This window comes from Lampetra planeri, chromosome 25 (genome assembly GCF_965212315.1).
Source record: "Lampetra planeri chromosome 25, kcLamPlan1.2.h2, whole genome shotgun sequence".
Classification (NCBI taxonomy): Eukaryota; Metazoa; Chordata; class Hyperoartia; order Petromyzontiformes; family Petromyzontidae; genus Lampetra; species Lampetra planeri.
This window is the reverse complement of record NC_136131.1, coordinates 6,738,487-6,765,350: the sequence shown is the minus strand read 5'-3', so window position 1 is coordinate 6,765,350 and position 26,864 is coordinate 6,738,487. Positions and strand designations below refer to the sequence as shown.

Sequence of the window (26,864 nt, the reverse complement as noted above, 5' to 3'; positions counted from 1 at the left end):
ACTTTCGGCGCCGAAACCGAAACCGAATTTCGGTCGACCTCTACTGCAGAAGCAGCTGCTGCTGCCCGTTGCTTCTCCTGGCTGCCGAACCTCCTCTGGGTCGGATGCTCGCTCTCGACTGAGCCGAATCGGCTCTTTTATAACCCCCCACCCCGCTAGCCAGTTAACACCACCAACTCCGTGGAGTGCTCGTTGCGCTAAGATTGGCTCGCTTTGCGTGAGCGATTAACCGGACCCAATTTGGTGCTTCGGCCACCGAGTTTACTGCTTCATCGAGCTGTGCTCCACCACCGACTGCTCCCTCCACCCCTCTGAGCCCGAGTGAACCTTCTCCTGACTCAGCGTTGCCGCACGCACGGCTGCTGATGATCAGCAGCAACAAGGTCGATGCCGTATTGTCGACATTGTTTACTACCATTGCCAGCTGTGTCGGTATTCTTTGACGCATCAGCTGTGGGACAGCGTTCAACTAACCCCGTGACGCAGAGCAGCCCTGTGTTTATCATCTCAGCGCTTCCCGTTCGGACACAGAGTGAATGATCTCAGATAGGGTGTCAATCTATAAATAATCATCGCTGTCAACCCATACGATTTACCCGTGTTCTTGTACAGGGAAATTGAGTTTCCATGTCAATACGGCCGTACAGCCGTTTCAATTCGGGCAGCAAGTTTTTTGTCAATTTGTTTTTCTCCCTTGTGATGGGTCTGTAGGATGAACGTTGAGATTTATAAGGGCACGGGGTGACCAATACGGTCTGAATTGGTCTGTAATAAGGGGTTGACAGGTATGAATAATTAACGCTGCATTTATCTACGTGCTGTGAAGGACCATTGCCCCGAAACGTCGCCCATTATATTCTCTTTCTTTTGAGGGCCGCAGTCTTATCGACGACCGGTGTAGTAGTTGTTTTGTTTGTTCATTATAATCGACGCTCACGACGTCACTGGGAGCACGCGCGCACGCACCACGTGCCAAGGCTCACAAGGGCTATCTCCAACCACAACTCAATGCGTTCGTCAACAGACACCGCGGACATATATAATAAGCGACGTTTCGGGCAATGGCCCTCCCTCATATAGCCCAAAAAAGGTTAAACAACGTTCATGAGTGCAGTCAGCGAGGTTTTGGCCTCAGCCCAATTCACTGCCGACTTGGTAAGAATACAAATACAACCCCGAGCGAGTGGAGATTGTAGTTAAAGAGTCGTAGACTTTATTTCATTTACGCAGCAAGAACAGAACGACGACCCGACGAGGTGTGGAGCCCAGCCCAGGCCGGGTTGGCAGTGGCAGAAACATCGCAATGGCAGTGGGTCGGTTCGTTAGAGAGTCGCTTCGTTACAGAGTCGGTTCTTAAGAAAGTCCACTCGTTGGAGATTCGTCTCGTGAGAGAGTCGGGGGTGGGCTCGGGGATAGGGGGGGGGGGCTCGGGGTTGGGGGGGGGGGCTCGCGCGTCCATTCGAATCGGCACCGCCGCCGCCTTAACGCGTTCAACATTGTACTCAATGGGACAAATCGAGAGTGACCGGTGGAATGGAACGCGCGCGCGTGCACAACTCGCGCGCGGGATGAGCCCGCCCTCGTTTAGAGTTGAAGGCCACAAAGCTCCGCGCGCGCGACCGACCCCGTGGCCCAACCGCAGGCCCGACCCACCACGGTCGACGTTGGCTCGGAAACAGAATCTGGAGAAATCCGATGAGCTGTGAAGCTCTTTGTTTGTCACAGTATCTCCAGTAAGGGGACGCGTCAGAAAGTTGGAGCAATAAACGAAGAGCGGCACACGCAACGCCACCAGAGACCGCCGCGGATAAATCTATTCCGCTTCGGGGGGGAGGTGGGAGGCAGAACGATGAAGCGACATGAACTGTTTGAATAGATTCCTGTTTGAAGTCTCCCATTAAAACGAGCCGCCCGTTCGGCGCCTCGAGACCTTTGTTCACGTGGTTTGAGCGCCATAATTAGGGAATGAACGTTGTTTGTTGTTATATTTCTCAAGAACGGAAAATTACCTTATGAGCTCCGTCTTGCAGAGCCATCTCCGAACACAATCACGTCCAGGGGCAGAGTTTCTTACTCAATCCTTCCCCGGTCGCTCGGAGTCCACCGGCGGTGTCGGTGGCATGCCACCAGCACTCACCACGGCTCATACCGAGCGGAGCTATACTGGATGTGGTAGGCCGAAATAATAATAATACAAATTCTGGGTCACCCAAGCTACTTGGTTTGCTGCCTCCGAGGTGAAAACAACAACAGAAACGGAGCACACGTCATGGGAAGAGGAATATCCCACGAGATCGGGGAGACCGTGGGGGCTGCATTCCGGTTCTTATTCTGAACGCAACTAAAACAGGGACGTTTAATGTCGCAGAGAAGACGGAGTCCGGGTTTCCCATGACAGCAGTGGCAGCCTCCCCAACTCGAAAACAATCCTGGGCCACACGAGCACCGGTGGCCACCCGATCGACCGATCCGGGCCAGACCGCAGCGGCAGTCAATCGGCGATTATTGCTGTGGCGGAAACGTGGTGTTTGATGTCGGGTTGGGACGTCGATTCACCTCACAGCACCACCACGCGCGCGCGCGCACAGGCAGAGCAGCAACAGATATCCAGCAATGATGACGACGCAGACAGCTGCGGTGATTGTCGGCACCACTCCCGACTTGGCCGCGTCACCCCCCGCGTGTACGGAGAGCGCCGCTCCACGGGACCGCTTGTCACGGTACACTGTGGAGCGATGGATGAACGAAGTGAGGCCGCGTGTTCATGACGAAGCTGATCTGAGACTGATACAAGCAGGGCCTCGGCGAGCGCGACAGCCACCACAGGGAAGCGAGGAGGTCTCCCCCGGGCCTGCTGCTGCGCCAGTTCAACCACGTGACCCTCCATCCACTCAACCACGTGACCCTCCAGCCACTCAACCACGTGACCATCCAGCCACTCAACCACGCGACCCTCCAGCCACTCAACCACGCGTCCCTCCAGCCACTCAACCACGCGTCCCTCCAGCCACTCAACCACGTGCCCCTCCAGCCACTCAACCACGTGACCCTCCAGACACTCAACCACGCGACCCTCCAGCCACTCAACCACGTGCCCCTCCAGCCACTCAACCACGTGACCCTCCAGACACTCAACCACGTGACCCTCCAGCCCCGACACTGCCACAGCCGTGCGGCGGCAAAGGTCGCAGCGACGACTGACGACGAGGTGATGGCACTTAATGAAGACTCATACTTAGCTCCGACTGATTGATGACAACGCTGTTGATGATGACTGATTAATGATGACAACAAATTGATGATGACGAGCAGAGCGAGGACGGTGACGACCGTGTCGATATTCCTCCAGTGGAGCCTCACCGAGGCCCCAAGGCCCCCCCCCCCGGAGGGTGATAACACTTGGGAGGTCTGCACAGACGGGTTCGTGAGCCCAATTGAGGAGCACGCGTCCACCGCCGTGCTCCGCCCGACTCCACCGCCCGACGATGCCCAGGGCAGCGGCGGTCAGACGAGGGAACGGAAGAGGAAGGAAATGGAAGCGCCGAGCGACAGGCCGAGCGACAGGAAGAAGGCCATGATGGCACCGGCCGTCTCGGCATTGTGGCCAGACACCTTCCTGCATCCACACACACACACAAAGGCAAAGATCCGTCACAGAGCCACAACAAACTGTTGAGGGCAAGGGCTGTTCGCGAGCTGCACCGTTGAAGGCCGGCACTGTGACACACGAGGAGATGGGTGATGTCGCCGCACGGTGACGTTGCTGGGTGACGCTGCTGGGCGATGTCGTGGTGATGATTACGATGTCACTACGTGATGGTGATGGTGGCGGGCGGGCGGTGGTGGTGATGCAGCCGCACGGCGATGATGTTGCTGTTGCGATGTGATGCCGCCGCACGCGCGCGCACTTGGGCCCGTAGCACATGGCGAGCGTGGCGAGGTATCCGTTGCTGAAGGCGAAGAGGAGTATGAGGACGATGAAGACGGCGTCGTGCGGGAAGAGCACCGGCAGTGCGGCGGCGCCGCGAGGGTGAACATTGCACATCATGAAGAGCGGCACAAAGGCGGCGCGCGCGCACACGAGCAGCAGCAGCAGCCACAGGCTCCCGATGCGCGGCTACGCGGGGGGACACGGGGAGGACAAGAGGAGGAGCACACGGGGGGGGGGGGGGGAGACACGGGGGGGGGGGACACGGGGAGGACAAGAGGAGGAGCACACGGCGGCGGGGGGGGACACGGGGGGGGACACGGGGTGGGGACACGGGGGGGGCGACACGGGGGAGGAGGGTAATGAGGACATCATCGTGATCATCGCCGTCATCATTGAGAGTCGTCGTTGGTTACTCTTTCGGTGTACAGTAAATCAGAGGAGGAATGTTGAAAAGCAAGGACAATTTTGATAAATTGTCAAAGAAAATGTCCTCTCCTCCACATCCTCAACTCGATCTCCTCCAGTTTGCTGAAGAGTCGAGTCAATCGGGTCATTTCTCCCACGTGGCAGCTTCATTAGATTGGCTCCATCGGGTGGAGGAGGGCACCGCTGCCAATTGGCATCATAGTGGCGCTACCATCTCACCCAAAAGTAACTCGCTATGTAGCACGACATTGGTTGTGAGAGCATTCGCATAAAACCATCACCGTTTACATCATCGGAAAAACCAGCATCACTGTCGCCGTTGTCGCGAGTGGGCAGCTTCCTCGCCGCTCGTTGCGCGAGGTGTTTGAGGTTCGAGTCTGGCGGCCGCCCCGGTTAATTCTGCGGTTTGTGTTAACCGTAGAAAATACCAACCGCTCCACAGCGGATGTTAACGATCCCGCGGGAGCTGCTCAATGTGCCCCGCGTTGTCCTCCGTCGTTGTCATCGTCATAAACTGGTCATGTCGACAGTAAAGACCTTCATAGGCACACTGTGCGGTGTGCAGTAAACATCAGTCCTAGGATACAAAGGAGGCGGCCGGGCGTGGTGCTGGCTACCAACCCTTTCATGTGCCGAGCCGGGCTTCATAGGTGCTGCTGCTGCTGCTCGCTAACAGAACTTGCGCCCACAGCCCGCGTGGGTTACACGAGTGACCTTTGTTTCTGTGCATGTGCGTACGCGCGCGACTCACAAACGTCACCACTCCAGCGAAGCTTCGTCCCGCCCAGTCGAGGAGGTTGAAGAGCAGGAAGCACGAGATGGGGATGAAGAGGATTTCTGGAGAGAGACACGGGGAGGAGACACGGGGAGAAACGTGTGAACACACAGGGACACGTCAACACGGGAAAGACACGGGGACCACACGATGAGACACGAGGGAGACACGATGGGGATGTGGTGAGCTGAAGGACACATAGGCGGTCGGGAGTGGGTGTGAATTTTACCAGAATGGTGAAGTATGGCGCTCACCCCATCGGCTCCCCGGGGTGGCGCTGGTGCTGACGACGTCGGCGGTGATGGCGGGGTACACGCCGAGTGTGATGGTGAAGGTGAGGCACACGCACAGCGCCGGCATCCAGATCTGCGTACACCTCCCCCCGTCAGCCACGCAGCTTCCCCGGGAACTTCCGCTACCGCCCCGCGGGGCAAAAACGGACGCTCGACTATTAACCTGCGCCCAGTGGTACGAAGGCAGCACCCTCCACGCAGTGCGTCTTGAGGCTCATTGAGGCTTTCCTGAGCAATAGATATGCGACTCCCCAGTCAACATTAGCCCAACGTTGGCATGTGGTTGGAACCGTTGGCTCAATGTTGGTCCGACGTTGACCGACGTTGCCATGTGACTGGAACAGTGGGACCAACATTGACCTCGGCTATCGAAGAGTCAACCAAGCTCGCCCCACGCACGACACCCTCTTACCATCATCGTCACACGTGGTGGAGGGGGATGTGGCGATGAAGATGACGCTGGTGGCAGTGGTGTAGTAATGGCATTATCAGCTCAGTGGGTGCTGCAAACGGTCAGGTGGGTCCCCAATATTTGACTTTTCTCGCACGGTCGCACCTCAGCTTTTATATATCTCGGCTCCTCTTGCCCTAATCGCATCATTACGCTCACGGTCTCGAACACTTGACGCTGTAGGGGGCGCTCCGTCTTCGAAAACACGTTCCTTCGGAGTGGACAGGTAGGAACTTGGTTCAACCAATCCGGGAGCGTACATGTTTGAGAGGGGCGCACCTCTGGTTGGCTGCTGGCTCGCGGTCACGTGACACACTTCAACCAATCCGAGAGCGTGCATGTTTGGGAGGGGCTATGCACGACAGACAGACAAATAATCCCTGGTGGGCAGTGTGGGACTGATGTTCCTACCTGTAAATGCAGCCACTACAGCTCCTAGGAACCTCTTTGCAATATAATTGACGTGTATCTAATGACACAAATATCCCAGACAAGGAGATCTATGTCCGATGTTCTTTTACTCAAGTTACCATCATTTAAATAAAATTACGTTTCGTTACTTTACATTACATTTCTTTATGGTAAAATAAACCTACTGCTTCCAATACTAAACTAAACTGTTTTCAAGGGTGCCCCAATTCGTAGCGTTGGCCACCAAGGGAGGGAGCAAGGCGCCCCCTGCCCCCATGCTCGTTACGCTACTGAATGGTGGTGATGGAGATGGTGGCTCACACCTGTTTTAAGATTGAGAGCACAGAGTCTGGTTCCATGATCTTGGGTTCGGGTTTTGCATCCAACTCCAAATCGGGGCCCTCCCCGTCCGGCTGCTTATTACCCTCTGCGCAGGTGGGGGTAGGAGAGGTTTAGGGTTAGGGGTCAATGCTGAGGTTATAGTAGGAATGGGGTCAAGGTTATGGTAAGGGGTTAATTTACTGTAGGGCTTGGGGTAAGATTAGGGTCAGTGTAGGGCTATCGGTTTCAGAGAGGAGTAAACTAAACTAGAATATTTATTTTACCAGTTAAGACCCACTGAGCTATGTAGCTATTTTGCAGAAGCCACCTGGCTATCACAAATGATAGCTCAACGAAGTGGCTTATCACCGTGTGGAAATGTATAGCAGCCAAATACTCTAAATGCAAGTTGATTCTTAACGTGGAGGGGAAAGCTGGAGGGTGGCTGCAAGGTTATGATTAGGTTATTGGTCAAAGTGGTGTCGAGGTTAGGGTTACGGGTTGGGGTTAGGTTGTCATGTCGGGCTATAGTCGTTAGTAGGGCGAGGGTTTTGGTGAGAACTCACTAGGTGAGTGAGCGAGGCTGCGACTCACCAGGTACGCTGTACCCTTCTGGCTCCTCCGCCTCGTGGCCTCGACCCCTCTTCGAAAAGTAAAACGTTGCAAACTTCTACAGCAACGAGATCATCAGCAACGATAACAACATTGAGGAGGAAGATGAGGTGGCGATGATGATGATGATTGCAGAGACAATGATAACGGTCGGAGTGGTGGAGACGACAGTGCTGATGATGATGATGACGGTGACGATGATGAAGAAGGTTGTGGTATTTAATGATGGTAGAAAAAGTTCTGATGGTGGTGGTGAGGGCAACGTACGAGTTGGGACATGGCGAGGTAGGCGATGATGGTGATGAAGATGGTGACGCACGCCGTGATGAAGTAGCCAAAGGCGCTGTGACTGTGGTCGTTCCCTTCTGCACACAGCACGGAGACAAAGCAGCCTGACCACTGCACCCTGACCCCCGTACACTGACCCCAGCACCCTGACTCCTGTACCCTGACCCCGACACTCTGACCCATCATAGTGAATGACACATCTCCATTGTCGCTGTGGTCAACACGCGGGGGTGAGCATGTGCAGGCGAGAGTGCGTGGGAGATTGCATGGGCGAGCGTGTGTGGGTGAGCGTGGAGGTGAGTGTGTGTGGGCGAGCACGTGCGGGTGAGTGTGTGTGGGTAAGTGTGTGTGGGTGAGTGTGTGTGGGTGAGTGTGTGTGGGTGAGTGTGTGTTGGTGAGCGTGTGTTGGTGAGTGTGTGTGGGTGAGCGCGTGTTGGTGAGTGTGTGCGGGTGAGCACGTGCGAGTGAGTGTATGTGGGCGAGCACGTGGGGGTGAGTGTGTGTGGGTGAGTGTGTGTTGGTGGGTGAGTGTGTGTGGGCGAGCCGCACGCAACAGAGAGAAGATCATCGCCACGGCGGCGAAGATCCCGGCCATGCCCTGGCCGCTCATGACAGGTACTGCGTAGTTCAGTGGCAGCAGCCCCACCAGGCCGAAGATGCTGCCTTGCAGCACCGCAACGAAAGCTGCGATGGCGACACGCCAACACCACCATCACCATTAACAACATCATCATCGCCAACATCATCATCACCATCAACAATACCATCATCACTACCACCATCAACATCATCATCAACAACACTATCGTTACTCTCATCACCGTCATCGTCGGCTGAGGAGGTGGGCAGTCAGTTAGCAATTGGCCAGAGAAGAGAGCAGGACAGCTTCAGAGCGCCTCTTTGAGTTGAGAATAAGTATCGATATGAGAGTTCATCGCCGACGACTGTAGTCTGAGGTTGCACACTCGAAATGAAGGACGTGGGCAGGTGCTCCAAATAGAGGGCAAACACATTTATTGTGGCAATCTGTAAGATGCTACAGCACGTGGTGTCACACACAGCAATTCTTGAACCGAGTCGCCATTAACCACGTGACTGGTGTGCAAGTGCGGTTATTCAATAACCCTGCCAGCCACCTACAGGCCCAACTCAGTCATCGCATGCTGCTGTACACACATGCATTGATGCACTGCACAGCACATCAGGACTTTCACAGAACCACACTTTACTCCCTTGCTGCACAAGGAAATAATTAAACGAGTGATCCATTCCTAATGTGCCACACTGATTTCTACTGCTAGAGTATTACAACTGTATTCTCACGCACTGTTTACTCAGTAGAATAGTTCAACCCCTGCGAGGCCTTCCTCTTTGCTGCCCGTCCGCACCTCCGATTAGCCACGGTTGGCTACATACGGTGCGAAAGAAGTTCAACCTACGTACATACGGATACATCGCGCCGTCCACAGGGGTCCGCGTGGGGGACTCACAGTTGATTAGGAATGCGGTCACCATGATGATGGCGAAGAAGGTGGAGGGCTGGTGGCTGAGCGCGTGCACGTGCACCAGCACCGTGGTGAGCACGAAGAAGATGAGGATGGCCACCAGGCTGCCCAGCATGCGCACGCGCTCGGAGATCCTGCAGCAGCAGCAGGATCAGCATCAGCAGCAACACCGCCAACATCGGTAAACACCATGTGGGTGGACTCACGGGCGAACGCCGTCATCGCGCGGGTGAACGCACAGGCGGAACGACGCGTGGCGCGGGTGAGGGCGTGCGCAGGTCAACGCACAGGTTAACGGAGCGTGGCGCGGGTGAGCACGTGCAACACGTGTGTTACGAGATGGATCTGGTCACAGCTATCACGGAGCGGACAAGGGGCTTTTTTGAGTTTCAAGGTGCCGCCGGTGGGGAGGCAGTGGCCCGGACTGGTTTGACTCGTCCACAGCTGCCGGGCGTTGCTTGGCACCGCGAGAGCTTTACGGGACCCGCGTGCTCCTTCAATGGAGGAGGAAGAGGAGCAGCGAAAACTTACGCAGACCTCGCGACATTGGCGTTTAGCTGCTGGATCACATCGCTGCTGCTACCATGATGCACAAGGCTAGAGCTGGGAGGGCAAGGAAATTGCTTCGTGGGGCAAATGATCGACTGCTGCTGCTGCTACTGCGTTGGCAGTGTGGCAAAATCACAGTTAACAAACTATACACTCGACACATTGTGTCAAGCACACCACCGCGTGTGGCCTTAAAATAAAATCTATACTAGACGAAGGTTCGGGAAATACTTTACCCCCCCCCACCCCAGGTATGTGCTATGGGGAGGACAATTGCCCGAATCATCGTCTGTTATAAATGTTTTTCTTTATAGACAACAGTGTTATTGTCGAGTTTTCTTTAATACATAATGGGGGGTGGGTTGGCAATACTGCCCGCACCCTCCCCTCACCCATAGCCCCTCCCTCCCCCCTCGCGCGGCCCCCACCGCCGGTGGAGCACGGAGTTGAGGCACGTGAAGATCAGCATGGGCAGCATGGAGCACAGCGTGAGGACGCTGTTGAAGTTGCGCTCCAGGGAGCTGTCCGCGGGGTGGTGCTCCCCCACCTCGCTCGCGTTCCCCTGGAGCCCCGGCTGTCCCGAGGCGTTTGAACTCACGTGTCGCTGGGCCAGACGACTCTTGAAATACTAGGGATGGGTGGGGGGGTATGGGGAGGGAGGGGTGGGGGGTATGGGGAGGGAGGGGTGGGGGGTATGGGGAGGGAGGGGTGGGGGGTATGGGGAGGGAGGGGTGGGGGGGTATGGGGAGGGAGGGGTGGGGGGTATGGGGAGGGAGGGGTGCGGGAGTAAGAGGGAAAGGCGAGGTCATGGCCGGGCAGCCGACCGCACGAACACTATGCAGAAGCAGATGATCCGTAGCCTTCCCATATCTGATGTCTAACCACATAAAAAAATACCGTTTGCACGGCTAGCAACTTGCCTCGCTCGCTCACGCCAACTTTGCTGCGTGGATCGCATGAGCGAAGGACTTACGGGCCAAGACGCCGAGCAGCCGGCAACAAGCAGCACTATTAAGATTGTACTCGATAAGGGAGTGGAGCGACACGTTTCTTGGATTGTGCGATGTTACTATTGAAAGGGCTTGGGGGGGGGAGGGGGATGAGACGATGGGATGGGATTCTTGTAAGAGTGTCTGTGCGGTGATCACTCCAGACGTTATCACCATCGTCATCATGACGAGGCGGTTTGTTGTCGATTACAAGGCCTCCTCTACTTACGAATATTCGACTTACAAACTTTCAGAGATACGAACAAACTTGTCCATATGTCCAGTTGCCTGTTCGGACCGAGAGTCGTAAGGTTAACCGCCGCGCAATAGATGGCGGTGGTGGCATCTACATCTGCAGAACGTGAAGAACCAGTGACATCTACATTTGCAGAACATGAAGAACCAGTGGAATCTACAGAACATAAGAACCAGTGACATCTACATCTGCAGAGCATGAAGAACCAGTGACATTTACATCTGCAGAACGTGAAGAACCAGTGGCATCTACATCTAAAGAACGTGAAGAACCAGTGGCATCTACATCTAAAGAACGTGAAGAACCAGTGGCATCTACATCTACGGGAGATTATACAACTTTTAAAACCATTCCCCGTGTTTTAGTGTACATTCCGTACAGCATGTTTTGCAATCGACAGGAGTAAAGTTGGAATTACAAACATATCGACTTACGAACAGACCTTTGGAACCTAACTTGTTCATAAGCAGAGGAGTCCCTGTATAGCCATCATCCCCGCACCCGCACCCCACCCCGAGTCCCGTCCTCACCTCCTCGGCTGTGATGAAGAAGCTCCAGGGAAGGAGCGTGCCCAGACCCAGGAGGAAGAAGATGATCCACACCGCTTTAAACCTGCACACAAGTGTTTCACGTGCCCAGGTGTTCATGCGTACAGGTGTTTATGTGCACGGGTGATCATGTGTTCATGAGTTTGGGTGTGCCTGTCCATGAGTTTAGGTGTTCATAGTTTCGGATGTTCATGCGTATAGGCCGTTGATTCAACGCAACCTACTTGCTGTACACCTCTCCGATGTGTTTTCCGGGTTGTACCGCGTGTTGCTTTGGCATGATGTCCGACATCTCGCTCCGCGCGCTGGGAGAAGCTCCCAATAGGCGGTACAACCCTGTCAGCACGTGATCCGCGCCTATGTGTGTGAGGCCCCTCACCTGTCCCGCGGGCCATCGCACCCCGCCGTGCCCCCACCTTCCGTCTCCGCCGGGGCCACCTTGCCGGTTCCGATCACCGCCGTGGTGACTCTTGGGGCGAGACTGGTGGTCGACGAGATTCAATGGGTGCAGGAGCATCATCAGCAGCAGCAGCAGCAGTTGCAGCAGCAGCTACATCTTTCAGCAGCATCATCATCAGCAGCAACAGTTGCATCAGCAGCTACATCGTCAACAGCAGCATCATCAACAACAGCAGCATCCTCAACAACAGCAACATTATCAACAGCAGCATCATCAACAACAACAGCATCAACAACAACAGCAGCATCCTCAACAACAGCAACATCATCAACAGCAGCATCCTCAACAACAGCAACATCATCAACAGCAGCATCCTCAACAACAGCAACATCATCAACAGCAGCATCATCAACAACAGCAACATTATCAACAGCAGCATCAACAACAACAACAGCAACATTATCAACAGCAGCAGCAGCATTATCAACAGCAGCAGAAGCAGCATCAACAACAGCAGCAGTAACATTATCATCATCATCAACAACAACAGCAGCAGCATCATTATCAACAGCATCATCGTGATGGACCCGGCCTCATCCCTGACTGGATCCCTCTGTCTCCAGCACCGTCGCCCAAGTCGTCCCCCGGCTCGCGAGTAGCGCCTGTGCGGCCGTCTTTGTGTCCCCCAAATGCTCATGGGTTGTGTTGTTGTTGTTTACACACCGCACCAGGTACTTATTGAAGGCCAAGTCGATGTTGGGGAGACCCAGGACATAAGTAAAGATATTCGCTGTCGCCAATGAACGGGAATCGAACTCGGGTCGCCGGGTTCGCAGCACAGCGCGCTAACCACTTTGCCACCGCTCCTTCGACACACACCGACACACACCGACACACACACCGACACACACACACACAACGACACACACACACCGACACACACACACAACGACCCACCCCAGCCACCCTAAACCGATTTGCGAGTCCCTCCCGCATCACCTCAGCCTAATCTTAGTTCTCGCACGTTTACTGCCGTGTTTACACTCAGAGAGCGGCGTTTATATGACAACAACAGGGCCCCTGTCACGAGGGGGTGTCTTTGTAAAGGGGTCATGACCCAACGAACACTAAAGAATTACCACCGTGAGAGCAGTGACGGAGTGCGATGGGTGACCGCAACACGGCGTAGGTGAAAGGCCTTCATCCAGCAGTGAATAGACCATGGCTACTGATAATGATGGAGATGATGCTGCTGACGGTGATGATGATGCTGATGATATTGATGGTGATGCTGCTGATGGTTTTGAAGGTGATGGTGATGATGGTGACACTGCTGCTGACAGTGATGATGCTGCTCATGCTATTGATGGTGATGCTGTTGATGGCGATGATGATGATGGTGCTGATGAAACGGCCCGGGGAAATTCGCAGCAGCGTGCGAGGAGGTGACGGAGCGAGACCCTGAGCCGAACCTTGACCAGAGACCCTGACCCTCACACCGACCCTTAGCCTAACCCTGACCCTCGCAGGGACCCTGGCCTTGACCCTAAATGACCCTGGCCTTGACCCACAACGCTGATCCTCATTGCTCATCTTCATTCTGATTGAGGGAGAGGAGAAGGGGGGGAGAGTGGTGGACGCAGACGGACGAAGCGGAGAGAGAGGAATGAGAGAGAGGGGGGAGGAAGAGGAACAGCGAGGGGAGACAAGCGAGGGACGAGGGGGGGGGAGAAAGAGGGGGAGGGGGACAGGAGAAGGAGTGGGAAGGTAGAGGAGAGTGGAGAGAGGGGGGTGAGAAGTTGTGAGGTGGGGGGTGGCGGTGTAGGGGGACTTATGTTGGCACATTGCAAAATAAATCAAAACAAAGGTGCGGGGGGGTTCATAGGTCCGCAGATCTACCGCAGTTACGCAACACGCTCTGTGTGCAATGATCCACGCGGGGACCCTTTCTGTCGTTTGCTAAACAGGGGGTCACTTTCTCCCGGCTCTGTTCACCGCGCCGCTGCCGCCTTCGCGAGACGAAGAATCGGAAACCTCGCGGAGAGGTGCGGCGACCCCCCCCTTCCTGTTCGAGAGAACGGCCCGTGGAAGCGGCTATCGCGGAGCTGCCACTGGGAAGCCCTTCGTGTGATCTCTGTAGAGGCCCACCGAAATTAGGTTTCGGTTTCGGCGCCGAAAGTTGTCAAATGGCCTCTTTCGCATACTTTCGGTTTCGGTGGATAGTCAATTTTTAACTTTCGGTTTCGGCCGAAAGTAAATTTTTTACTTTCTATTTCGGCCAAAAGTAATTTTTTTACTTTCGGTTTACTTTCGGTTTCGGCCGAAAAGTCAATTTTTTACTTTCGGTTTCGGCCGAAAGTCAATTTTTAACTTTCGGTTTCGGCCGAAAAGTCAATTTTTAACTTTCGGTTTCGGCCGAAAAGTTAATTTTTAACTTTCGGTTTCGGCCAAAAGTAAAATTTTTACTTTCGGTTTACTTTCGGTTTCGGCCGAAAAGTTAATTTTTAACTTTCGGTTTCGGCCAAAAGTAAAATTTTTACTTTCGGTTTACTTTCGGTTTCGGCCGAAAGTCCATTTTTAACTTTCGGTTTCGGCCGAAAAGTCAATTTTTAACTTTCGGTTTCGGCCGAAACCAGAAATTCAGTTTCAGTCGGCCTCTAGACCTCTGTTCCACCAACTACACGACAGCACTTCCTCAACCTTCCCTGGAACTTGAGGGCCATCAATGCCTGTCGCGTGACAGCCACGCCGATATTTCAGAACACTCAAAGCTGGATTTGGTCAAATGAAGAGTGGAACCCCAATTGAATGTGATCGTCGTTTTTTTTGTTTGCGCAGGCATTGGTGATCGGGCCGAAACCATCAATTCGGTCCCCTTTAGAACCTGGCTTAATTCACAGGCATTGGATTAAACCTGGATTTTAACCCAGGGTCTGAGCGGTGATCGGTTCGGAGCTCTAACCTCTGAGCCACCCGGGATCATCTTCACGTGGTGCTACGGTCTGGAGCTGCCTCGCGGATTCCCACAGCTCAACGCGAGGACGGTCCTCCCGGGAGAGAGAGAGAGAGGCGTGCGCAGTCAGATTCGCTCCCTCGCTTTTGGAAAACCTAATTGAATTTATTCGCGCACCAGACTCACCAATTAAATTCCACTTCCCAGCTACTGCCCCCCGCCCCCTCCATCTCCCCTGACCTCACACGCCCTGACACACGCCTGGCGCGAGTGTGGTCACGAGACGAGACGTCTTCCGATCGGAACTCTGCAGCAAGCAGTGCATCTTCCCCGCGTCTGAGAACGGGTCCTTGGCAGATGATGTCACAGAGCCTCCCCGGGGGTGGGGCAGGGGGGGGGCTTCCTCCCGCCCCCCCCGCCCCCCCCCGCCCCCCCACCGCGCTGTAAAGGCGCACGTCCCGAATTCGTTCAACCGGAATGTCACGGATTAAATGAATCCGTTTACACCGGGCATAGGATTTGATCTTTCATCGTTGCACGGTGCCGGCTCAGAGCATTCGATTCACGAGCCACTCGCCCCAACCTCGCTCGAGACATTTATGGAGGGCGGGGGGGGCACCTCCGAAGGCTGGAAGATGGGGGCCGGGCTCCGTGCCGGGTTCATCACGAGAGATGCTCCCAAAATAACCCCCATCACCTGTGTGCCCCCCCCCCCCCACGGCGATGAGTCTACGTAGTAATAATACAATATTAACGGGGATGAATAGACAAGAGGGGAATGAAACCACCACATGAGACGCCGAGCCACCAGTTGCAACTCGGACAAAAAAGCACCCCATCTTCCCCGCGTGGACGCTACACCAACTTCGCCCCAAGCCTCGCCAATGAGACTCAACGCACGGGAGAGGGAATTGGACATTTCCGATCCACACGGGTTGATTCTAATGCATCTATTCTGTCGATTGGTACCACTGTGGATTATTTAGGGTCACTTCCATCGTCTAGTCTACAGTCACACAACTGTGAGGCTGTGCTGTGTACAGATTCACTCCCCACTGTGGATCCTACAGATTCACTCCACTCTGCTCCTGAAGCCCCTCTAGTCGTGGCGATCAGACCTGGACGCCGTCACTTATCGCGCGAACACGTTGCCATCACTCGCAAGAACGGAACAGACTCCATCGCTGTGCATTCCCTAGATTCGCTCCCACCGATGCCCGCTTATAATTGTGGCGATCCGTGCACGGGCGGGCGGGTGGTGGGGTGGCTCTGATCTGCTAACGATGTCACGCTACCGAAGGGCTTCACTGCTCGCATTGAGGCCAACGCTGGTTGTCGATTCGCCACGCGTGGCTGCGCGGTCCACGTGGCCTGGCCCTCGCGGGCCCTCGGTACAGACAGCGGGGGCCCGGCTGTATCGCTTGCCTAGTCAGCGTTATGTTTATGCTGACTTGCTTTGTAAAAATTGAAAATAACGTTGTAAAAATATTTCGCGTAATTATTAATGCGTCGTAAACCCCACCTCCAGCCGACACATCCAATTAGTAACGTTAGTGACGTGGTCAACAAAGCGTGCCAAGTAGTTTACGACGGCGGCACACCCGGCGTGTTGGATAATAAACCCACAACGTTTATCGATTGGGTTTACGGACTCATTAATAATTATGCAATCTAACCCAACAAACTTTATTATGAATAGAAAGCCTTGGTGTTACATTGCCGATTATATAATTATAATCATCAACAGAATCATCGTCGTCATCGGCCATGGTCTATCCACTAGCTGGGTGAAGAGCGTCTCCGCGTCGTGAAACGCCACTCGCTTGGTTAACAGAGATGTAAACATTCATATCCAGTAAACTGTATATGTTTTGTAATCTCTTCCTCGTGTATATATCTGTTTATTTACAACAACAAAAAACGCTCAACGCATTCGTCAACAGTTGTTACCGTATCTGTGTTTGTGTTGTTGTTACTTGTGCATGTGCACCGCTGCAAGTGCAGCATCCCCCACAATGCGTTCTTCACTCAACGGGGTCCATCCACTGCTGGATGAAGGTCTCCTCCACGCCGTGTTGTCCGTCACAGTGGTTGCTTGACCATAACTTCACCACGCTGGTCAGTGTGGGTTCATGAAGGGCAAGGGGGGGGGGGTGACTACCAAGGGGACCGGTTCGGATATCGACCGCTAGCGATGCTAGCCGAGTCCGGGTATCGAACTGAGAAGGACGAAGTGCGCTAACCACTGCGCCACCATTCCACCCCTATGCCTCATTCCGCAGGTGAACTTTGCACTTTAATATTTGCCCCCCTCGCTTAATATCACGCGGAGTCATGCACACGTAGCCACGGTGGCGCAACGGTGAGCAACGCAATGGACCCGTCACCCAGGGGGGTCGACGGTTCGATGCCATCTCCCGGGGCGGCAAGTTGAATCACTGGAGCAAGATTACAAAATACCTCCCGCGCCCCCTCTCCTCTTACCGCCTCTATCCACCCAGCAGTTTGAACGGGTTAACAGGTCGCTTGGGGTGGGGCAAAGTGTGGTTTGTCCCACGTCTTCCGAGACGTCTGGCGGGCGTGGAAGAGTAGGCCAAATACCCATTCGAGGGGCTCCATGGAGCGACCCAATGTGAACCCCCCCCCTCGGCGTCTCAACCCTAGACACGTTGTTGTTGTTGTTGAAGTTGTTGTAGTTGAAGTTGTTTTAGTCGTTGTTGTTGTAGTCGTTGTTGTAGTCGTGTCCAGACGTGCGCGCATAGCGTGGGCGCGACCACTTATAATTATGAAGTACGGGGCCATCCATTTAGTACGCACGCATGGAGGGGGGAGGGGGGGTGAAGCCTCGTTAATAATGTGTCTACATTGGCCTTCAAATGAGTTAGATAGTCCGACGGTGGACTATCTGTTTACTTAAACACGCTAATATTATTAATCCTTTATCGTTCCTGCGTGGATTAAATATCGGCCGTTCTATAGGATTCGGGGGGGGGAGGGTGTAAAAAGTCCGCGTGCGTACAGGGAGGGGGGGGGGTCAAGTTTTGACAGATTTTTGCGCACCTACTCAATGGATGGCCCCTTAACCCAGCAAAATCAATGCACGTGCTGTAGCGGTGGCGTCGTGGTGGTTATCGCACTGTGCTCCTGGCTACATCCCCGAGTTCGACTTCCTGCCACGAGTGATGTTGGGGATCTCCGAACCGGTCCTGCCCTCCCCCTCCCCGTACCCACTGCGCCAACCCGCAGCGTGGTGAAGTAGGGTCAAACCCCCATTACCGACATGGCCTTCATCCAGCAGTGGATGGGTCGAACACCCCAATGTAGCAAAAGGGGGTCCTTGAGAATCAGTGATTGAGGGCGCTACGATTATACACTGGTCAACAAAAAAAACATTTTTTTCAGGCCTGGACTTTTGCAGCTGTTTTAGACTAATTTCAGGGTGCTGATTCCAAATCTGATCTCATATTTGCTCTATCACATCTCCTTTTTATGCTATCGGCATACCCCATTTTCATTGATTTTACCCGAAATTAACTCTGTCACTTATGATTGCAAGTTGTTGCGAGCCAGTGACTGCTTTAGTGTTAAAATATGGTGCTGTATTTTAGGATAGTGTGTTTATAATATAATTTTATGTAGATATCCACATTTATTTAATATTTTTCTTCTGCAGTTTTTATTGAAAATGCAATATTTGATATCTCAAAAACCTGATGTGATAGACAAAAACTGATGCCAGATTTAGAATCGGCACCCCAAAATTACCTTGTAACCGTTGGAATACCTTATGCCAGAAAAAGTGTGTTGACCAGTGTTATCAACAACATCATCGCCCCTTAGATTCGATCTTCCGAAGTGGCAGTTGAAACAACGGTGCAAGTTTCCCCAAGTCCCCCAGCGCTGTAAATTGGTTCACCAAATTGGTTCACCAATTGCACACCGATCGGTGGGTAAAAGTGTGGGTATCCCACCCGCCACACGAGGTGAGCTCTCTCGCGCGTGGTGGCCTCGTCCGCCAATTGTGTCGTGAGTACAGAAATGTCCGGGCTGCGCATGTACCTCCCGTTTTCACCCGGTCTCCTCACTCAGGGTCCTCTCGCTCACCGCAGGGGCTGCTGCTGCTGCTGCAGGTGAAGAGTCGGGATGTTGGGTCCCAGCTCTCGGGGTTCGGAAGGTTCCGGGGTGACGCGCCTCGCGTGTTTGAGACCGCGTGTGTGTGTGAGACTGTGTGTGTGAGACTGTGTGTGTGTTTGAGACTGTGTGTGTGTTTGAGACTGTGTGTGTGATCCTGTGAGGCTGTGCGAAACTGTCAATGTATATGTGTGTGATGCTGTGTACGTGTCGTGTGTGTGTGTCAAGAGTGTGAGGCTGACTGAGCGTGTGTGGCTGTCGATCTCTTGTTGGTGGCTGGTTGGGTGTGAGAGAGGGGGGTGGGGGTGGGCGATGGGAGAGGGGGGTGAGGGGTGGGCGATGGGACACGCGCAGAGTCGGTACTGCGAACCGACTGAGCGCACACGCCTCGTTTCCTCTTCACCTGCCGAGCACAACCCCGATAAAATAGTCGCCACTTAATTCTAGATTTGAAGCTTTCGTGACTGCAAGGAATCATCTTCTTAGGTTTTTTCGGTATTTTATTTTCATTCATTTTGATGTTTTACCTACGTGACTTTACCGAAAAAACCTAAGAAGTCGCCACTTAGTTTATTGGTCGTGACTGGGAATCGAACTCGGGTGCCCGGGTATCGAACTCGGGTGCCCGGGTCCCAAACTCGGGTGCCCGGGTCCGTAGCGCAGCGCGCGCTAACCACTGCGCCACCGCTCCCCCCACCACCACCACCACCCACGCACCCAGCAGCAGCACGTGGGCGCGGCGGTGAAGGACGTTTCGTTTTATCTCGCACTTCCCAAAGGCATTGTAGCCTCAATCCGCGGGCCGCCTCCACCACCAACGCCGTCTGGACTTCGCACCGATGACTGCCGCTCTCAACTGCTTGGAAAGTTATCCCCTGCAGGACACCTCATGCGGAAAATCAGGGGTGCAGGTGCTGCTGCTGCTTATACTGCTCATTGGGCCTCTGAGAGATGAAGATGCCGCGGCTGCCGAGTTGGGGGGGGATTGAGGGGTCGGTGTCACCGCCGCCCGAATTGGCATCGCCCATCTCCCCTCGCGTCTCTTACAAAAAACGCCGTCCTCTAAGTCCACCACAACCATCACCAACAACCATCACGAACAACCACGCTCGTGATGAATTTGTGTAACATTTTAATGGAGCGTCGCTCAGTGGGAAAAAAAGAGGCTGTAGCTGAAGGAGCGGGCCACGAGGGGGCGACAGTTGATACGGAGAAGGATCGAGGTGGAAGGAACACCGTCCCCTCTTACAGAACCCTCTCTCAACCCAGTTAGTCGGCAGTGGGAGACGCGGGGCCGGTGTGTGGCTCGGTTGAGATCGAGAGCCCCCCCCAAGCGGACTGGGAAGCCTTTCCCGCGTCCGGTGCAAGAACGGGCACGGATGTGGCCCATCACCCGGCCCGTGAGAGCAGCGGACGAGGGCCCAATGGACTGGAGATCCTTCACCGTGCGAGTCTACAGGGCAGGTGTCCGTGTGCTCATCCGGTCCTAGGCTATGGTGGGGGGATACCAATGGACGGGGGCACTGGGGACACGCACCGACGACTTGTCATCGATGGAGCAGTCGACACGCCACAAGCGAATTGCATCTCCGTCACAGCCATTTGAAATGTGTCAACCACCCCCCCAGTGGCAGCTGTCTCTGTGGGTGTCAAGCGAACTGGTGCACCAGCCTGCACGCGGGCCGACACGTGTCACAACGGTGCCCGCAGCTGGGCTCCAACCAGCCGTCCCCAACACAAGAGCTGCCCCTCTCTGGGAATGACGTCGCAGTTTATTTTTTTATGAAACTTGACCTCTGCCGTCACGAATTAGTTCACGGGAAAGAATCAACTGGACATAGCTAAGAGTACAGTAGAAGATGGACATAATTACACCTCGTGTAAGCACAGGTCTGAAGCAAGCAACGAATCCTCACACTGGTGGGGAGGGGGCACAGAACATCTGATACAAGCACACTACTTCGGATATGAGCACAGGAGTGCTTGCTCCCAAGAGGAATGCACAGGGCCGCCCAGAGTGGGGGGGGGCAATTTTCTCCGGGACTCACAGAAATGAGGGCCCCACAATGGGCCTTTAGGAGGCCCTGGATGGGCCTGAGCAGACCGACATTCAGCTTCTACTGTAACGCCATGAACAACAAAAACAAACACTAAGAAACAACAACAGAAATCATAGTCAATAATACACCTCGTGGCTGGACAGAGGGGAAAGAATAGAGCGGGGTTGGATGAGCGAACACCTGGCCACTCGCACACCACGACCGCCGGGCAGCAGCCGGACGGGCGGGTAGGCGGTAACATGCCAGAGGATGCGGTCGCCGGAAAGATCCGCAGGCTTTGCGCTTCGCAGTGGACGCGAGAGGTTTTTTCGTTACGTGACCGTTTGTCAAAAAAGTGTAGGCCACATGTGCCGGCGTTGCGGTCCAAATTTGGAAGAAATTCACCTGCAGATTTACTCAGCTGGGGGAAACGGCAACACCGTCTCCTGCTGAGAAAACGAGTCTCGAGATGCGGCGGGGCTTTCCCGGGTACACAAACATCATCTGTCATTGCCAACCAAAAATAAACTCCAGCTCACTGCCGCCAGGTGTGGCGACACACTGGCTCCAACCGGCAACTGCCGGGTAAAGACCACTGTGGAGTAAAATGCGTACGGACGCCAAGACAGCCAGATGCGAGTGTTGCGGTGGCACTGGAGTGTTTGCTCGTCCATAGAGCGCGGCTGGAGTAACCAAGGCATGAACAGTGCGGATTAAGGCTCGGAAACACCGCCCCGGTTCCTGGGCACACCGTCTAGGTCGGATATGGGGTGTCGGGGTGCACGGCAGCCTCGCTCCACGACCGCCGTGTCGTGTGCCACGCCGTTTATAAACGAACCCACCCGTGGCTCGTGGTGCCAAACAAAGGCAAATTAACGCACGGCTAGCGCCGCCTCCCAGGTGCGGCCCCACCCGCCCAGGTGAGCCACGGCATGGCACACAAATTAAAGGCCCTCTCTCTTCGCAATGTCAAGGAGTAGAAACGAGGCTCGTTAACGCTCGCTTCTCATCGCCAAAAAGGTCGCGTTTCTTTGCTAACTGTTGGCCTCCTACTCGTGTCACTGTTTTGTCGTGCTGTTTTTCTTTTGTCTTCTAATTTTCATGTCCTCGTCCTGAAATTTTATCGCAACCGATCGTGCTATCGGGTTTTTTACGTCACTATGCCACAGATGGCAATGTTTGGCACATCAAAGTCTAAACCAGCATTGGTAATTCTCAGATGCAAATTGAACGCGATGTTTATCTGCCCTGTCATTGGTGACCGGGCCTGAGAATATAAACTCGCTGCTGCACGCTTTGAGAATCTAATTTCATCGCGGGCAGCTGAAACCTGGATTCAAACCCAGGATCTCAACAGTGGCTTGCGGGGCAGTTGGCCACCCATTAATTTACATCACTTTAATTCTACATTTGTCTCAATTTTATTTTACCCAGGACGGCAACTCGGACTGCCACCCGGCACACACCACATCCAGTATACCTCCTGCTACGGACCGTGGCTACTGCCAGTCTTGCACCACCTACCCCCAGTCTATAAGTGATGCGAGTCTCGGACAGGGGAACCGGGTTCCTCGAGGTGACCTTTGGAGGGTTTCACAATGGCCGTGCGCTACAAGGTCGCCCACTCCCCTTGCTCCCGACCGGAAGCGGTGCTCGGTGTCTCTCAAGGGCGAGCGTGTGGTGAGAGCCAGGGGCAAAATGCAGAAGTTTTTTTTTGTATTTTGGCGGAAAAGCCAACGGCTAATATTTATAATAAACTTTTACAAGCACGCAAATGTCATCTCACTCGACAACTTCTGCATTTTTGTTCAACAGTGTTTAAATTGAATGAATCTACGGAAAGTGTCCCTTTGTTTAGTTTTCATATATATGTATATATTCCTTTCCAAAGCATTAATATTTTTCTATGTACGTGTGCCGACATGGGACGGCTTAAGTTATGTTACGAGTTAAACTTTACATCGGTGAACACAAGACGCGTTTAACGGCGAGACGGCGTCGGCAGAAGGGAGCTTCCCGAGCAAGCACGCACGTGGGCTGCGTGTACACGCTCGCTCCCGTGGCACAAGCGCGTTGACAAGTGCTCATGTGTGTGAAGACGGGCGTGAACTCGCCACCACGCGCGAGCCAGCAGGTCACGGCGAGCGAGCTGGAGTTCTTTCTCCCGGCCTGCTCTTCATACCATCGTCGCGCGCGTGCATGTGTGTGCGTGCGTGCGCACGCGTGCAGACAAAGTCACGTGCGTGGTTAAGTGGCCCCCGCGCAAAGCCCAGTGTGCAAAGCCAGCCGTGGAAGAACTCCGCAGAGGCACGGAGCTCCGCACTGAAAAGTGGGCGCCGGCTCCCAGCCGACGCGGGACGCTTCACGACGAGCAGCACCGCGTGCGGGTGCCCGCTCTCGCACGCGCGGCGCCGCTCACTCGGCCATCGCCAGCTTGCGCTTGCTGGGGGGCAGCAGGTGCAGGGGCAGCTCCTCGGGCAGCTCGTGCCCCTCCAGCTTGACCTTGATGAGGTGGTTTGCGAGGGCGAATTCGTCGTCGTCCAGCATGCCGTCCTTGTCCACGTCCGCCAGCTTCCAGATGCGGCCGAGCACCGTGTTGGGCAGCTTCGACTTCACCATCTCCCTCTTGGCACTGGCGCCGCTGATCTTGCCGTCGATCGGGGACAGCGTGTAGAAGATCTCGTCGTAGGCCGGCTTGTCCTTGCTCACGACCCAGTCGGCCTCGTCGGCACCCTCGCCCGCGCCCTCGCCATAGCCGCGACCGAACGGCCCGTTCTCGGTGCCCTCGAAGGCGCCGCCGCGCACCGCCTGCGAAGGGACACGCGCCTCCTCCTGCCGCACGAGGCCCATGAGCCGCGCGATGTCCTGGCTCAACATCTCGTCCACCTTCTCGAACAGCTTCGGCTTGAGGGTGTGGAACTTGCTGAAGTCCTGGTCCTGCAGCTGATCCTGTGGGCGGGCGACACGGCGTACGCACACGGGGGGGGGAGGCGCGGGGGAGGGGGCGGCCGTGTAGGGGTCAGGGGTTAAAGGGCACTCAAGAGGTCACCACGGCTGCAGCGTCACAAGGATGGATTCTTACAATAATTCCCGTTTAGGGCCAATTGCACTCCGGCAGAAGTTTCACTCGCTGGTGTTAATCATCACCACGCCTAAGTTCACCCAGAGAAGCCTCCTCTAAGCCCTTCATCTCCCGGAGCGGCATAGGTTTCTTCAAATCCCCCCCTCTGCCTCTGTCCACCCAGCAGTGTAAATGGGTTTCACCACAGTTGGTCGGTCGGCAGATCGCGTGTGGTGGGGTGAAAGTGTGGGCGCTCCCACGCTTGGCCAGCGTGGAAGCGTTAGGCCAGATGCCCTCCTCTCGCACGCGCGGAGGCCCTTTCTGCCAGCAGTGGAGCGAGCGAGCGAGCGGTTGCAAGGGCTGTGCCTTTACCCTCGCCTTAACCCCTTTCAGTGGCGGATCATGGAACACAGACACCGGGCCCCGTGGTGAACCGAGAACCGGGCGGGACAGGCGGCATGGGCGGTGCTGGCACGCCCGGTTACCTGCATCTTCTTGAGGTTGGGGAAGTCTCCGGCGGAGATCTGGTGCTCACGCTCGATGCGCGTGTAGATCTCGCCCAGGTTGGCGATCAGTTCCTTCTTCTTGGCCTCTTTGCCGAACACGGCTGGCATCTCCTTGCGCAGGTGGCTGATGATGTACGCGTGCACCTAGGCGGGCACGCGGAGGACACGCAGTCAGCACCGGACCGGACGATTGTGCAGCCAAAGACAATGCCCCCCACCACCTCGCCCCCTTCCCCCATTGTGGCTATGTGTTGCGGCCCTGGTGCAAGTCAACAATCTTGTTTTTGTGGAGTCACCAATCAGGAAACAAGTCTAAAGTGTGACATTTACAGACCTGCTTTCCCTATGACCACGTCACCTGATACCATTAGAGCTTAGAAGCTAAGCAGAAGTTGAGCCTGGACGGTGCTTGGATGGGTGACCGCTGTGCATAACACAGGTGTAGTAGGCGGCTCCTACTGATGCTGCTGCCCTATGAGGTTGCGTTATCAGCAGAAGGCAGAGCAAAAATAGCCATTGTACCATACTAGGCTCCATTATCTATGCTCCCCACCTTCCGCTGTGGCGGTTGTGCGGAATATTTGACCACGTTGATCAGTACCAGTTGGTGAAGGGGGCAGGGGAAGGTCAGGCCAGCACCGGTTCAGATATCACTCCACACTGCTGTGAGTCATAGCCTGGAATCGAACTCGGGCCACTGGGTTCGCTCTGATCTGCTAGCGCAGACTGCGAATTAAATTCCGGATCATCAGAAGTGAAGCAGACAATTCACGAGCGTGCAACTCAATCAGTGGGTTTACGGCACACGGAGGCAGGGGCCAGCACAGGGCTCTCTCCTGCTAACGTGCTTGAGTGAACAAACAAACGGAGTCCACAGTGGTCGTAAAGGTTCGCCCCAGCTGCAAACCCCCAGCCATGTGAACGAGACCGCAAAGGGAACGCAGCATCAGCTGACGCAGTTCTGTTAACATTTTAATTTAAAGCGAGACATGATTTCTCGGCGTGGAAGTGGTTTAGACGCGCGGGCACACATGCGAGTGAGGGTGGTGACACAGTGGTGAGATGTTAACTCCCTCCTCGCCTGGTATTCAGGAGGTCGTGGGTTCGATCCCGACCCTGCTGCCTGCATATTTGGAGTTTGCGTGTTTTCCCCATGGTTGTGTGGATTTTTCTCCGGGTCCTTCGGTTTTTCCCTCCACATTTAGAAACATGCGTTTAGAGTAGTTCGCTGCCATGAATTTCCATATGAGAAGCCACTTTGTTGAGCTATCATTTGTGGCCAGGTCGCTTCTGAAAAAGAGCTATATAGCTCGGTGGGCCCTTGCCTGGTAAAGAAAAAAATAGTTTAGTTTAGTATTGACACAGCCTCGTGGTGGGGCGTTCGCCGCCTATGGCAGCAGTTCACTAGCAAGGGACCACGTGGGCATTTGTTAAACGTGGCTGGATGCGGTGCCACGCATCTGGAGATGCGGTGCCATGCACCCGCGATCCAGAGAGGGCTCCACGCCACTTTACAAGCCGCTTCGGGTTTTATTTCCTCGTCTCGCCCCATACAGCCGCAAAAGAAACTCAATCATTTACGTTTTTCCATCCACTTCAACCGTCTACTCTCGACAAAAGCATACTTTCTGAACAGCTCATATAGTAACACTTTGTGATTATTGAAGGGGTTGTCTGTTACAAGTAGGTAAGTGTTTATATGCCTATTTGAAAACTGTTCATCGGAAGAGATATTTTTAAAATATAATTCTCATCTGACCTCATGGTGTAAACAAGTGCTATCTCCAACTCTCATTGTCCAACTCGAAATCTCTGTGGCCTAGCAATCTGCCATGAAGAAGGGTCATCGCCCGAAACGTCTCTTTAAGGCCACACGCACACAGCGTAATTGAAATGGAACGTGTTGCATTTTCTGAACAATGACACCTTGTGGGCTATCAGGTGTTTTCCTCAATCGTACAGTAAATTCCTGCAGCACACCCCCCCCCCCTCACCCCGGGCACAGAACACACCACGAGCGCGTGTGTCTGAGCATTTGTGTACGTGTGTGTACGTGTGTGTGTGTGCGTGGAGCGGCAGTGCAGCGGTTAGCACGCTGCGCTACGAACCCGGCGACCCGAGATCGATTCCTGCTCGTGGCCAACAGCAGTGACAATAATCTGAGCTGGTCCTGGGCCTCCCCCCTCGGTCGACTCAGCCTCAAATGAGTACCTCGTCCGGTGTGTAAACAGCTCCACTCGGGAGACAAAGGTGGTCAGATGCGGTGCTGGCCAACCACCCCCTCTCTTGTGACTTGCCGGCCTTCATAGGTGCTACTCGCTAACAGCACTTGCCCCAGTCTGTTAAGGCTACACGGGGGATCTTTGTCTTTGTGTGTGCATGTGCGATAACAACACTGCACTCTGAGTTGGCGCTGCGT

The 26,864-nt window shown here is 54.6% G+C and overlaps 2 protein-coding genes across 2 annotated transcripts in view; both read right to left on the bottom strand.

Annotated features, from left to right (window-relative positions):
• Positions 1–3,407: 3,407 nt before the first annotated feature.
• LOC144727509 (equilibrative nucleoside transporter 1-like) lies at positions 3,408–20,390 on the bottom strand. The gene is made up of 14 exons (XM_078606384.1): positions 20,348–20,390; positions 18,813–19,275; positions 11,735–11,836; positions 11,338–11,419; positions 9,991–10,190; positions 8,999–9,147; positions 8,058–8,192; positions 7,488–7,585; positions 7,203–7,278; positions 6,611–6,714; positions 5,387–5,498; positions 5,109–5,194; positions 3,909–4,117; positions 3,408–3,616 (listed from the first exon to the last, which is right to left on the bottom strand). Exons 1-14 carry the CDS (start codon positions 20,388–20,390, stop codon positions 3,505–3,507), a joined length of 1,971 nt encoding a protein of 656 aa, XP_078462510.1. The 3' UTR covers positions 3,408–3,504.
• The window catches only part of LOC144727330 (EH domain-containing protein 1-like), a 28,132-nt gene continuing 21,222 nt past the window's right edge, over positions 19,955–26,864 (bottom strand). Inside the window, exons 5-6 of the mRNA XM_078606073.1 lie at positions 24,425–24,589; positions 19,955–23,827 (exon numbers count right to left, since the gene is read on the bottom strand). Coding sequence (XP_078462199.1) covers positions 23,294–23,827; positions 24,425–24,589 — 699 coding nt within the window. The 3' untranslated portion in view covers positions 19,955–23,293. The remainder of the gene's footprint in view (positions 23,828–24,424; positions 24,590–26,864) is intronic.